Here is a 15,472-nt window from a genome sequence, read left to right as displayed (position 1 = left end):
CAACAAGAAAATATGTTAAAGAAACTGACTCATGATTTTCTAAAATCGTGCACATATTCTGTTTTCCAAATAAATCTGGTTCAATGAATAAAGTTCTTCTTTATATATAAATATACAAAGTCTATATCAATATTTTGAAAATTTACACAACGTGTGATTATGGGCCAAGTGGGAGAATATTGGACGTAGATATTATCTTTGCTGTGGGTCCCACATTAAGTGGATTTATTTGAGAAACTTACGTATATAATATTTGTTAGTTGAATGATTTTCATCTGGTATATGAGATAATCGCTAAATAATTCACGTATCCTTTTAGTGGCCCACTATCCCACGTTCATTGTACCTGATTGATTTGAGTCAGTTATAGTTTCCTAATTTATTAGGAATATTCCTATTTATTTAAGGAATTCTCTACATATTCATAATGGGTAGGATTTGATTAGGATAAATAGTTGTGATGATAAAGGAATCTGACCTCGCCCTTATCTATAAATAGAGAGCCCATATCCCATTAGTGTTAACCTCATCCGATAAGACATGTGAGATAGAGAAAGCTTAGCAATCCTTATTGCGTGGAGATCTAAGATGAGAAGATGATAAAGAGTTAGTGTGGATCAACATCCTATCTACCACGTCAACATGTAAGTCTTCGATCCTGATAAAGTATTTAAATTAACAGTAACTCTATACAAACGAGATGGAGGAAATCCAAAATATTATACCGCAAGGAAATTTGACTTTTTCGACAAATGTATTCAAGAAACTAAACATCTGTACAAGATAGATTGAAACCCCAAAATCTATCCACAAGAGATTAGGAACTTAAAGATCCTGTTTTGATACCAATTGTTAATTTAAATACTTTATTAGGATCAAAGACTTACATATTGACATGGTAGATAATATGTCGATTCATGCTAACCCTTCAAGTGAAAGTGATAGTCTCCACGTCTTGGATCTCCACGCACTAGGGATTGTTGAACTTCTTCCCTCTCACTTAGGTAATCGAATGCAATTAACATTGATGGGATATTGGCTCTCTATTTATTGGTGAAGGAGAAGCCAGATCTTTTTATCATCGTAGCTCTTTATATTTATTGTATTCTACCCATCACATATACGTAGGGAATCCTTAACCAAATAGAAAAATTCCTAATAGATTAGAAAACTATAATTGACTCAAATTGATCAGGTTTAATGAACGTGAGATTGTGGACCACTAAAAGGATAAGTGGATTGCTTAGCGATTATCTCGTATACCAGATAAGAATTATTCAACTAATTATATGTATGTGAGTTTCTCAAATACATCGCACTTGATGTGGAACCTACAATAAAAATAATATCCGTGTCCAATAGTTATCACAAATATGGATTCTTAATTTTATTTCATTCTATTATGTTTATATTGAATTTATTTAATATGAGTTCTCGTTTTTTCTACTGTGCACAGCTCCTTATATAGACTTCATAAATTTCAGTTAACTATGCTGGGTTTTGTGAATAATTATTATGAGGAGGTCTAAGTAAGATATTTGTGAAAAAGAATTAAATCTAGGAATCTCTACCGTGAATGTTTTTTTAACAGTAGATGCACAATTATATTTGGCATAAGTTATTACATTGGTATACCCGAGGCATGCTATCTTGATCACACCAAATTCTTTCCTTGATGCATAATCTGTGATCATAATATCTTACAAATTTTTGTTAATACGGTTTAGCCTATTACATTATCTTCATGCTTTTGTTCTATTCCGTTTTTTTGACCCATGACATCAATGTGGAGTTTAATGCATTGTTAAGTTAATTACTAATTATGTAATTAAATTAATGTGTGTAGATGGACTGTTTTACAGATTAATTAGAAAGTCATTTTTTTTAACAAACATGCTACATATTCTATCTGCATTAAAATATCGTTTGTATGTAAATTTTGTTATGGTTTACCATAAAGCATAAGATTAGATTATCATGCTAAATATTTCAAGTATGATATTAAGGAAATCATCTAGTTTTTCAGTTTCGTGCATACATGTGGAAATTATTGCAAACACAAAGCTTTGTTTATTATTGTAAATTATTGGTATGCAGTATATTTTATATGATTACAATCTTGAATATTGCTTATAATATGGATAATCGTATTCATGTATATATGATTAACATAATTGATCATGATAGATAATGGTGGTTATAAAACATACGTACATAGAGAATTATTTATAGAGATAATTTCACTTAGATCGCTTGAACTTTTTTATTACCCACATACCCCTCATAAATTAAGAAAGTTATTCATATATATCCCTTTGAACTAAGAAAAAAGTAACTATATGGACCTCTAAACCAAAAAACTATTTGGATCTAACTAAGAAAAAAAAGTAACTATATGGACCTCTAAACCAAAAAAACTATTTGGATTTGGGGTATATGTGGTAAAAAAAGTTCGAGGAGTGTATGCAGAAAATAGTGATAGTTCAGTGCGCCTAAGTAAACTTATCCCTTATTTATAAATATAGAGTTACTTGTTTCCATCTCAATGGCATACAATTTTGTATATTAAATATAAGTTTTAATTTTTCATATCTAGTTAAGTTGGAAAATCATTATCATTGCATAAAGTTGGTTTTAATTTATATTTTGAAATTTGTGTGTGTGCCAAAGCAACCTCATGTATCAGAATGTAGAATTATATCAAATAAGGGTTACATTGATAATTTTTACACTCTAAAACAACACATATATTTGCCCCAAGAGTACCAATGTTATTTATGTTTAAGGTAGAGTAGGATGGTGGCAGTCCTACATTTTTTGCTCTAAGAGAATTAAGCGACCCAAAGGTGTCATTCTCGTTGGCCAAAGACGTAGGATTTGTTACTATTCTCTATAGGTGGAACCATATCACCAAGTTGGGCATGCTTAATATTAGTTGTAACTCAGTCCTAACGGAGGGGTATACAATGTGTTACTTAGGTACTCACCAAATATAAATAATTAAAGTTTTCTTATATATATTTGGACTCACTTGGGATGTCTATTAATACATGATTTGAGATTTTAGAACGAATAAATAAAGTTGCATACATATGTGGCTAGTTATAATTGATAATGATTATCTGATTTTTAGTTTATTTTTCTTTCAACATTTTTTCCTGGTACCGGTAACGATATTCCTAATGTTAATTGCTCAAATTTCACTGAACCTAAAGTGGCACTAAGAGATCATACAGATCTCTTCTGAACTAAATATAGTATATTTGTATATGTTCCATATTGCTCTTGATAGATTGATTTAGGAGCAACAATCTACATTTCTACAACTATGCAGGGAGTTTTGTCCCAAAAAACTCCAACAGAAAGTGAGTGATGCATTATATCTGAAACGAAATGCGTTCGCATGTGGAGTTTGTAGGGACGTTTAGACTTATTTTAGACACTGACTTTCATTTGGATCTTGAGAACACTTTTTATATTCCCAAGTATTTGAGGAACTTAATTTATGTTGCCAAATTGGACCAAGTTGGTTATTCATTTAATTTCAAACATACGTGATAACTGTCACCTAGCAGCCATGTAATTGTTTCTCTTGTCTACTCTACACGAGCTTCTGGAAATTGTCTTGATCTAAAATTCTTCTTTCTTTTTCTCATTGGTACATGAGTTCCTGGTTACTTTTCAGGCTGCAGGACCTTGATCCACAAATTTGAAGGAAAAAGTTAATAATCTGATCTACTTGGATTTTTTTTCCTGTTTTAAATAGTTCCATTCTATATGCAGTTCATGGCATAGGCTGGCACATATGCATTTGCTGTCCCTAGGCGCTTTGCATAAGGCTACCTGGCATAGGACTCGAATATGACATATTGAAGCCTTAGGAATTAGGATATATATATATATATATATCAACTACAACAGACATACACAACAAGTTGTTGTCAAATGCGACATTTTATCACTACCCTTTGTGGACTACATGTTGCTTCAAAAGCAATATGACAGAGTTTATTTGCAGCAGAATATATTTCCATCTTTTTCCACCTCAGTTTTAGCATATTTCTTGATATGAATTCTATGCTTCATTGTAAGCTTTCTATTGTAAGTTTTATTGTGTTACTGTTTTATTTATTTGTTTAGTTTTGCTTGTTATTGCAGGAAGGAGGGAGGAAATCAGTTAGATGTCAATGTGTTACAAAATTTACGGGTTTGTTTTCATTTGCATTTCCAGTACTAATTAACTACAGAGTCACATTATTCAAAATTCAAACTGTATATTGTATTTTTGACTTCCTGGCACTTTTTAACAGGTGATCTCAAACAAGGAGTCTGGACTTATTAGGGCTTGTAAAGGTTGGTTATGGGAAGCATGCATGTTTTTTGGGCAATGCCAAGCATTTGTAGAATGAGTTTTTACATTAATGTCTTCTGCAGGTCATGTTATGTTATATCAAATATTTGATGAAATTTGCATGCTCTTTGATTTAGTTGTTTAATAGCTGATACGAGAAATATCCATTAAGAAGGTTTTCTCTTTCCTATAGTTCTATTCTTTTTGGTCTGCATGCTCTTGTCTCACTATTGAAATTAGTTAGGAATTGTTAATAAGCACTGAGCTCCTGACACAGTCTAGATTGTTTGTTATTTCTTAATTGCATTAATCCATAGCAGTTGTACGTTAACCTAGCAAAAATACCTGTTACTTGTCTTTCAGTTGGTGAATACTAGCATCTCCCACTAGATATGGCCATGGAACCAGATAACTTTTAGTTTACTGCTTTGATGCCAATCCTCTATCTGTTGGTGTCATATTCCTAGCCCAGGTGAATTTTGAGAAGAGAGGGGCCTAAAGGGAGACCTATATGGGCAGTTGGCATGTAGGAAGATTCTGCCTCGTTGTTCATCACTAAGTTTATGACACCATCTATTGGTTTTCCTCAAGACACTGATAGTTTCTGATAGATAGAAGTTGATAAGTTGTGATATAGGGAATAAGGAATTGTTTTCATCTGTTGGAAACATATAAAACAAAGAGTAGGAGAAAAGCAAGCTCCAATGTAGATTGTGAATATGTGCTTTTCTGAAATTCTGTTTATCAGTGACGACTTACATCATGACCTTCAGTTTCTCTCTTACACCTTGTTTGGATGTAGAAAATAGAAGAGAAGAGAAAAGAAAGTCGAGAGAGAAAATGTTTTTCTCTTATTTGGATTGAATTTTAAGGAGAGAAAGGAAGAGAAAGGGAGAGAAAAATATAGTCTCTAACTGTCACTTTTTTTCTCTCCAAAAATGAAGAGAAAGGGAAGGAAAGAAAGAGAAGAAAACATACTCTTTTTGTATTTGCATATTCCAAGTATGCCCCAATTTTATTATGTTATTTACCTAAATCTTTTAGATTCTATTAACAAATTTATAGGAGAATGATTAAATATTAGATATTATATCTTGTGGATAATATAGCTTGTATATAATATTTTTTAATTTTTTTATCATAACTTTATTTATTAAAAAGGGTAATCTTATGGATCTTATAGCTTGTGCTCATTTATTTCGATGACTAAATTTAGATGAAGGTTATAATGGTAAACATATTATTTTCTCTTATCTTATCTTCTCTTCTCTTCTCTTCTCTCAATTACATCTAAATAAAATGAGAGAATTTTTTTTCCCTGTTTTCTTCTCTTCTCTCATATTTTCTCCATCCAAACATAGTTTTAGGGATTTAATGATTCTTTACTTTCAGAAGAATCAGAACTCGTTCATCTGGTTGCTGAATGTGATGTAGCTGCAGCATTAATGTCGTGCAGCATGTGGTAGTCCAAGGAAGTAGTTTACTTAAAAGATTCCTGCTGCATGACATTCTTGTTTCTTGACAACGAAGACCCATAGATGGAGAAATCTTTAATCTAATCTTTATTCTAGTTGGTCTGAAATGAACAATATCCTAATTTTGAACTAAATGATTACCTTTGCTAACCATTTCAGAGAGCCTTCACTTTTGAATCCAACTCTTTCAACTTGATAATACATTCAATTTACAAAGGCATTGACAAGAATTTGTTTTTCACCATTAAATAGCAATTGGACCTAATACTTTGGAGACTGAAGATGCATTACTAACTCCTAGGTCTAACTACGTTAGTTTGTATGGTACACAACAACAGATTTAATGAACTTCATTGCTCAATTTTGTTTTTTGTTTTCTTTCCTGGGCTTCTTCTGAGTTCTCCATTGGTTGCTTTTCCTATCAATTAATATAAATTGCCTTTTCTTTGTTTTCTCTCCTTGTGTTTCAGGCATGAATATGACACATGCAAAAGATTTTATTACAATAGCTGAATAAAAAGCTTAACTAGCCCTTCTATGAATTCTTTCATTTTACTCATAGAGTTCAGCCTTTATATGCAAGCTGCATTTTCGAATTGTCATATTGAACTTCATCTTGGTAATAGAAGGAACAATCCTGTTAGGAACTTGTCGTTTTAGTCATTCAGTGATAGTGGTAATTGCTCCAATTGTTTCTTTTCACTTATTTCTAGATCTGGAAAGGAATCCAAGTTTGTTAAAGAAAGCTTTGCAGCCAAAATAGTTAAGTTCACTTTAAACTTGGACTTCCCAAATTTTAAAATTTTAAAATAAAAAAAGAAAACCTTGGACTTTCCATCTACCAATGAATTTCCCCTGCCCTTTATTTCTTCCATACAGGCCCTAGAAAGGGTACTTTGAGGGCTGTTGACCTCTCTTTCTTATCTTCAAAATCTCTCTTTTCCCTCCTTCCAGATTTCTGTTTATTTCTTCTTTTGTACATTATTATCTCTCATGATCTTTTGTGGGTACTTATCTTTATCTTCTTCCTAGAAATCACGTGTTCTCTCAATTCCTACACTTCATTTCCAATATTTCAATATTTTTCTATCTTAAGGGGTTCCTACTATATGACGAGAGTATCCTGAATTGAAGACAAAGACAAGGATCTAGAGCTAAGGCACTATTGCATCGGTTAAGATTCAACCTTACAAGCCCACAGCGTTGCATATTTTCTTGATATTTTTCTGTCCTTCTTGGACTTTACAAAGTAACCTATTCTTCTAGAAACCTAGGCGAATTTTTGGCCCTTTCTTGGTTGTCCTTTGCCCCCCAGTCGGTCTGTGGTTGGTTAATGCTGATCAAATTGCATAATGACAACAAGTGAAGAAAATATCCATGTGCAACCAGCAGATCATGACCACCAACCTTCTTGTGTCTGTACATCAGATGGAGAAGCTGCCCCAAATGGGGGAACAACAGTGATTAATGCTATCATTAGGAGACATGGGCAATCCAATGATAGGAATCCTGGACAAAGATCGGTGGGACCATGAGCTTTTTTTCCTTTTTTCTTCTGTTTTGGTTCCCCTTCTCTCTTCTTCTTGGCCATGGGATTCAGCTTGGCCTCCTCCCTGCCTTCCTCAGTTCAAGAAATTTCTCCATCTGCTATCAACTTAATTGCTTCTGTTCTCAATCTCTACTGTACGGCTACAAGCTGGTACTGAATTTAGTCTGGATAATATATTGCCACTGCCCTCTCTTGTCACAGATAGACACTTTCTTTCATGAATGGCTACATTGCCTTTCATGGGCTGCTATTGGTCTCCTAGTTTTCGCCATTGGTGACTGCAGATTTGATGGGAAATCCTGCAGAAACTAAGACCATTGATTCCTAGGTTCCTCCCTAACAAGTGGAATGATTTTCTTTGTCTAGAAGCTGATCATAGATATTTAACGCGAGAGTCTTTATTTCGTGTTAAATTTCAGAATTTTGTCTTTATTTGAGTGTGAATAAAGAGATGCATGTTTCCTTTTTGATCCCTTAATTTTCTTTATTCTTTAATAAAGAATTATGTGAAGAATATATATTCGGTACTTCAGATAAAAAGGAAATACCAGTATTGGAAACTGGGATGTCCCAATCCATCATTTATACATTGCATTTCTGTACACGCAGTAGCAAAATAAATATTAAATATTGGAAATGGATGTTTTGGACCTTCTGGTCCATCATTTTTCTCATTGTATTTATGAGATGCATGTACTCTATAAATGGCCAAAAGAAACTTTATTGGAGTTGGAATTTAGTGTGTTATGAGTTTTGAGTTTTGTACTTGTTTACAACCTTTTTTACCTATATGACTGAAAAACTTCCATTGCCTAAGGTGACGGAAGAACTTTATCTGAAGAATGCAAAAGAAACCAGTATGCATCACATGTTGATAGAAAACAGGATACACAAAGTTTTGGTGAGTCAATTGAATTAGAAGCTTTTCCCCCTTCGCTCAATCTATTAATGGACTATTATTATTTTGAGACGTTCTCTTTATTTACCCATGAATGTTTTACTTGCATCAGAAGTGCAGCTTGGGCATGAAGTATCTTTCAGATTTGAGTATAACTTAACAATCTATGTTCTAAACTAGCATCATGATCTCATGTAAGAAGCCTAGGCTGTAAATTTGCATCAAATCTAGGATGTAGCACTCAATTTGCATCAAGTCAAGTGTTTTGCTTATTATATCACAAACTAAAACGTTAAAATCCTATTGATGATATTAGCTTGAAAAAAACAGCTGAACAACACAATTATGAAAAAGCCTGCTTTCATTGGAAACTACAAAAAACAATTGAAAAAAGGTGGATGCGATAACAAATATGTGGCATGAGAGTAGATTGTTTACATATGAAGATAAATCTGAAAACAAACGGAAATGTAAATTTTTTGCAGTCATGATAAATAATTTAATAGAATACTCCTTTCTGAAGGTTATGGGCTGACATACTTTATAGATGTTGCTGGCACTTCTTCAAACTTACAATCTGAGTCATGGATTGCTGTGACAATTAACACAGTTTGCATAGGTTGATATTCACATGCGTATGAATTACCAACATCAGTTTTGAGAGAGTATCTCGATTTTCCTTCAAGCCAACCGTATAGCTAGATATTGAGCAAGGCAGCTAGTTTTGGCCTATCCTGTCCTATAGGGGTACGGGTGGTCGGATATGGCTTGGATCCGATCTATATCCAACCCGGAGACATCAATAATTGATGTCGCTGACCTACCCATTCTCTTTTCTCTCTTTTCTCTCTCATTCTCTACTCTCCCATCGAATCTATCGATGCTCGAGTAGATCCCTAGTGACCTTGACGTCCGGTGACATCCTTCAACTAAGTTTGATGATCTCGACCTCCAATGACCTTGGGTGAGTAGTTTTTTTATTTTTTGTTTTCTCTTTTTCTTCTCTCTTACTTACTCTCTTTCTTTTGACAACCGCCTGCAAGCCTCCTCCCTCTTCTCTCTCTATCTCTCTATCTGTCACTATTACTACAGTAGAAAAATCCTCTGTAGTAATAGTGAGAGAGGAGGAAGAGAGAAAGGGAGGGAGGAGAGAGAGCTTGTGGAGTTGGGGCCTGCAATAGTAAGAGGGAGAGGGAAGAAGAGAGAGAAAGAGAAGGGGGAGAAAAGAAATGGAAAAAAAACTATGCTTGTGGCTGCGGTAGTTAAAGGGAGAGGGAAGAAGAGAGAGAGAGGTAAGAGAAAGGAGAGAGAAGAAATGGAGAAAAAACGATGCTTGGGGGCTGTGGCAATAATAAGAAGAGGGAAGAAGAGAGGGTTTTATTTTTTAAAATTTTAATTTATTTTATCTTTTCTTTTGATCTTTGTTTAGGTTTATTTACGCTAAAAATAAAACTGGTTCCAAAAGAGAAGTCACACGATATCGATATTGGGTAGCAACATTATAATACTTTTGGGCAAGATAAAAGATGTATTAAATGCAACTTGTGTGGAAAGAAAATGAGTGGTAGTGTCAATTGTTTGAAAGAATATTCTGTTGAAAAGCAAGGAAATATGGCAACTTGTACCCAAGTGGTTGTGAAAGTTAGAAAGCAGATGTTAACTCATCTAATAAGTAAAAAGAAGAATAAATAATATGCACAACAAATAGAGTAAATGATTTTGTGAAAATTGATGTACAATTTTGTAGACATTGATGATGATATTAGTGAGCAGTGTCGGGAGGATGATAAGGAGATAGATGAGAACAATAAAACAGAGCAAAACTATGTTTAGAGAGGAGGAAGAGTGAGAAAAAATAATGATGATAGTTTTCATAGATCTAGATTAGTTTGTATATAGGAAAATAATATGGGGGCAACAGTATTACTCTTAAGACTCCTGGTATTACAATAGAGTTTATAAATGTTAGACAAATTGATACATATATCCAAGAAAAAGGGTCATACACAGACCATTATCATGATAGCTCTTAAAGAAATTAAAAATGCAAAGAAGCATATTAGTAGGGCTATTTTCTAATTTTTTCTTCTACAACCATATACCTTTCAATGTAGCTAATAATTTTTCTTATTTATAGTATGGAGGATACTATATAATCAGTAGGGTTTGATGTTCCACCTCTTAGTTTAAATGATATTGCTACTAAGTGATGAGTAAACTACATAAAATAAAAGAAATATAATTAATTTTTTGGTATACTTGGGCTTAAGAACAATATTTTTGAAGTCTGTAGATGATGTTGCTCATTTTGAAAGTGTAGATGATATTTGTTAGTTGATGAATGAGATAACATAAGAAATAGGTGAAAAAAGAGTAGTTTAAGTCAAGGTTCCCAGTATCGGGATCGGGATCGGTATCGGCCGTCCAGAAAAACGATACGTATCAGCCGTTCGTATCGGATCGGACTATTTTTTAATTATATAAAATTCTAAATATTATTTAAAAATACAGAATAATGCAGAAAAATTTAGAAAAAATGATAAAAAATAAGAAAACAAAAATTACTCACATAAAAAGTCAAAGCGTAAAAAATGTATTAATTTACTCAAAATTTAAAACTTTGATGATTACCGGGCTGGTTTTCATAAATTTCTATAGTCTTCATCATCATAATCACCATAAGTTTGTAAATATTGATGTCTGGAACCTGATGCTCTAAAAAGTGATTCCATCATACTAGTCATATTGTATGGATCTTGTTGTGTGACTTGCATTTGAGGAGGATAATAACCAGCATTTGGATCTTGTGCTTGATAATACCGAGGATATCGAGGATAATAACTAGCATATGGATCTTGTGATGGCTTCAAACAATAAATATTCGATGTTTCATAATCATAGGAACCAAAATGCATCTCATGACGACGTCGCTGATATGTATATATATCCTTAGTTTCTCTGTCTTCACTCCTTATGCCTCCTTGACTCTCCTCAACAAATGTAGATAGAACGATCTCACCACCATATGTATCATCAGGACTATGACTAATACTAGTAAGTATACTATCTCTCGCTGCTGAATGACTCGTATCAGCCTCTGCTCTCGTCGTGATCTCTCCCAATATTTTATCTAACCATGAGTTATCTCTGTTATCTAATAACTTGTCCTCTATTTCTCTAATCCATGGAGTCAAGGGGTCTTCTTCATCAAAAACATGATTTAAATTAATCAGTTGTTTATTTTCTGCCTTTTTTCTTAAATTTCTCTCCCTCAATCCAATATTATAATGACAAAAAATTAACTTCTCCGATCTTTCCATTGTTAATCGGTTGCGTGTTTTTGTGTGGATTAAGGAAAAGTAATCCAATTTCTTTCACACTATGATGAAGACACAATTTGACTTAAAATCTTCTTTGCTATTGGCGTCAAATTTGGTACCTCTTCCCATCCATAGATAGACCACCATTCAGCTAGAGTGTTATGAGATATAGCTGCAACAACTTTAGCAGTACTGAATTGCCTAGCTCTTAATCTATATCTCTTCATCTGAAATCAGAAATATATTATTAGTTTATTGATTATATTGAAAGTTAAAACTTGAAACAAATAATAATAAAATTATTTAATTGAATCATAACTCACTTCTTTATCGCACATGATTTGTTTATGAATATCGGGCTTAAGCTTACTGATTACCTTTCTAACCCCTAACAAGACTTCACATTATTGATATTTTTAGAGAATTAAAATCTTGGATTAAGAAAATATTCTGTAGAAATTTAAAATTTGTAAGCATTCAAATTTTTAAATATTCATAAATAAAAGTAAATTAGTAAATTAAAACTTAAAACTTAAAAGTATGCTTACCAGCAGGGTGTATATCTCTATGTAGTTGTTTGTTCCATCTAGAATCAATTATCTTCCACCACTTTCTATAACTTTGGCCCATATTTTTTTAATTAATTCTTTAGCTATATCCATTGCCTCATATAAGAAACCCATCTCAGACTTATTATCACGGTCTACAAGTCTTAATACTTTGACAAGAGACTCAAATACTGCAGTGGCAATTGTAATATTATCCCAAAATATATTTTCAAGAGCCATATTTTTTAAAGTTTCACCTAAAGATTTATCTTTAGGTTTCATATTCTTAATTTTTATAGACCACTCCTGTGATGTAAACATCCGCATAATATCATCCTTGTAGCACATGATGCTCTCCAAGGCTAAAAAGTGAGTGACAAATCTAGTGACCCCGGGTCTGATGATCTCCCTACCACCAGTCATCTGCCTGAGTAAATTAAGAACCCAACCATGGTTATATATAAAATTTATTAACCTCTGACCTTCACGTATGACTATGTCAATTTCAGGCTCTTTTGCAATATCCTCTAACATCAGATTAATACAATGTGTAGCACATGATATCCAATATAAATGAGGTCTTTTAATCATCAGTAAATTTCCAACAGCTTTATAATTTGCCCTATTATCAGTAACCAGTTGGACTACTCTTTTTTCACTGATTTTTTGTACCATCTCATCTATTAACTGACAAATATAATCTACATTTTTGAAATGAGCAATAACATCCACAGACTTTAAAAATATTGTCCCCATGCCAGAGTACACTAAGAAATTAATTATATTTCTTCTGTTTTGTGTACTCCACCATCACACATTAGTATAAAACCAAATTCATTCCAATACCATTTAAATGTCTCAATATAAGTATGACGTTTATCTACTTCTGAGTCAAGATATTTAGTAGCAATATCATTTAAACAAGGAGGGGGAACACCAGGCCCTACTGATTGTATAGTATCCACCATAATGTGATAGTAAGGACTATTAGCTACATTGAAAGGAATATGGTTGTAGAAAAATTTAGAAATAGCCCTACTAATGTGTTTCTTTGCATTTTTAATTTCTTTGAGAGCTGTCTTGATGGAAGTCTATGCACGACCTCTTTTTTTCTGAAGATATGTATCCATTGGTCTAATATTTTCAGACTCTGCTGTAACACAGCAGTCCTATGGGTAAAACTGTTGCCTCCATATTCTCTCTCTCGTATATGGGGCGTGGGGACATCAATTATTGATGTCCCCCGTGTCACGACCCAAAATAGGAATCATGACCGGCCATGCATCTCAATATGCTTGAGATGCACGAAGCCTTAAAAATACTCTCTACGTATACGATGACAAGATGAATAAATAAAATGAGAATGTGCTTTATTAAAATTTTATTACTAAATGCAATTAAAATAAAAACAATGTTAATGTTTTTGAGTCTCTAAAATAAAATAAAATAAAATAAAATCTTCTAATCTAAAGCACAAAATCTAAAAGAGCGGAAAGGTAAATAGGTGAATCCTAAGTGGAGGTGGAATCCGGGTACATCACGCTCAGTCGCCCCGCTGACTATTACCTGAAATAAATAAACAAATACAAAAAAATAAAATAAAAGAACCCGTGAGCCAACAACTATAGCTCAGTGAGTGGAATCCACTCACTAACCAAATAAATTTTAATTCATATAAATGCTGAATAAATTATACTAAAAGCAACAATATCCATCATAATATGCAATAGGCATGCTCTCTACATAATAACAATGATAACAATAGAGAAATGTCACAACTTGTAACCTTACACGTTTTCAACATATTAATATCTTTTTGATATTTATACTGTCATATGTCTCAATGGGTCTAAACCCTGTGGATCCACATCAACTAGAAGTCACCTCGAGATGACGCTCGAGACTTTTCTTCATAGCTGATCCAGTTAGGGTCATCAGAGGGTATCACCCTGTGATCAACACACTCTGTCTTTTCCTCTAACCATTGAGAGAAGTTAGAGTCACCTAGAAAATTTTCTCATACTTCCAAGGACTGTTCTCTAACCTCGCCAGAGTCACCTAAGAAAGTCACCGCAGTGATCTAATTTAGGACTTTCCCCTGGACTTCCAGATAGACTTGAGTCACCACCGGAAATCGCAAACGATTTATACCGGGACTGTTCTCTAGGTCGTATCAATACTAGTCTCATTTTTGTTTTCACAAATTTCAATATTTGCACGAAGTATGGTGATGTACTGAATATAATAATTAAATGCACACAGAAAATAAAACAATTAAATTTTCGCACGTACTGATGAAATAAATAGATTTGCACAGAGAAAATTTACATGTTCTGACAAAAATACGAAATACAATAAAATAAACATGTGAGTGAACCCACTCACCTGAGTCTAGGCAAGACAACCGAAACCTCAAATCTCTAGCTCACGTACTAGAATTCACCACCGGGGAGGAGTGTGGTGGTTCCAATTTCCTCCGGCGACGCTCCGGCTGGCCGATTCCACGGCGACGACTCCGACGGTGAGGAAGAAGCGAAAGAAGGGAGGAAGGAGAGAGAGAAGAGGGCTCGGGGTTTTTTGAGAGAGAGAGGATTATGGTTTAATTTATAGATTAGATGAGGATTTCATCTAATCCGATTTGGATTAGATGAAATCCCTTCTTTCCCGCTGCGTACCGGAGAGGGAGAGGGAGAGGGGAGGGGCTGCACGTGCAGAGCACGTGCACCCTCCTCTCTCAACCCCTATTATTATTATTATTATTATTATTATTATTATTATTATTATTATTATTTTATATTATTCTGGTTTTGACACCCCGGGTCAAATTCGGGTTTGACCCGTTCCCACCAGTTTCGACCGATCCCGACCGAAGCAGATCGGGTTTCGGCCGAACCTGCCGAAACCCCAGCTAAAGCCAGCAAACCGACTGGTTTTGGCTGGTATCGGGATCGGCCGAAACTGGAAACCATGGTTTAAGTTATTTATGATAATGGAGCCTATTATAAGGTTGCTGGAGAATCACATATGATGAAGAGAGATCATTTTTATTGGATACCATATGCTACACATTATATTGATCTTATGTTAGAGGATATTACTAAATATCCTGAAATTGACATAATCAAACACCAAGGTTAGAGATTGATAAACTTTATATACAACTATGTTTAGATTCTTAATTTACTTAGGTAAATGACTAGTGGTAGGGAGATTATCAGACTTGGCCTCATTAGATTTGCTACTCAAATTTTTAGCATTGGAGAGTATTATACGCCAAAATGATGTAAAAATTATGAACATAAAACTTAAAGATCAAATTTTAGGTGAAACT

The 15,472-nt window shown here is 33.7% G+C and overlaps 1 protein-coding gene across 5 annotated transcripts in view; it reads left to right on the top strand.

The window, feature by feature from the left end:
* Positions 1-15,472, top strand: part of LOC140774957 (uncharacterized) — a 38,285-nt gene that overhangs the window by 8,494 nt on the left and 14,319 nt on the right. For 4 of the 5 annotated variants that reach the window (XR_012106675.1, XM_073118168.1, XM_073118160.1 and 1 more), the window contains exons 3-5: positions 4,159-4,207; positions 4,311-4,353; positions 8,193-8,276. Coding sequence is in view for 4 of the 5 variants with exons in the window: in XM_073118168.1 (XP_072974269.1) it covers positions 4,159-4,207; positions 4,311-4,353; positions 8,193-8,276 (176 nt within the window). In the remaining variant the exon portion in view is untranslated. The remainder of the gene's footprint in view (positions 1-4,158; positions 4,208-4,310; positions 4,354-8,192; positions 8,277-15,472) is intronic. The other variant, XM_073118177.1, reaches the window with a different exon arrangement.

This window comes from Typha angustifolia, chromosome 2 (genome assembly GCF_048772165.1).
Source record: "Typha angustifolia cultivar Huaian chromosome 2, ASM4877216v1, whole genome shotgun sequence".
NCBI classification, from domain to species: domain Eukaryota; kingdom Viridiplantae; phylum Streptophyta; class Magnoliopsida; order Poales; family Typhaceae; genus Typha; species Typha angustifolia.
This window is presented reverse-complemented; position numbering and strand designations above follow the sequence as displayed.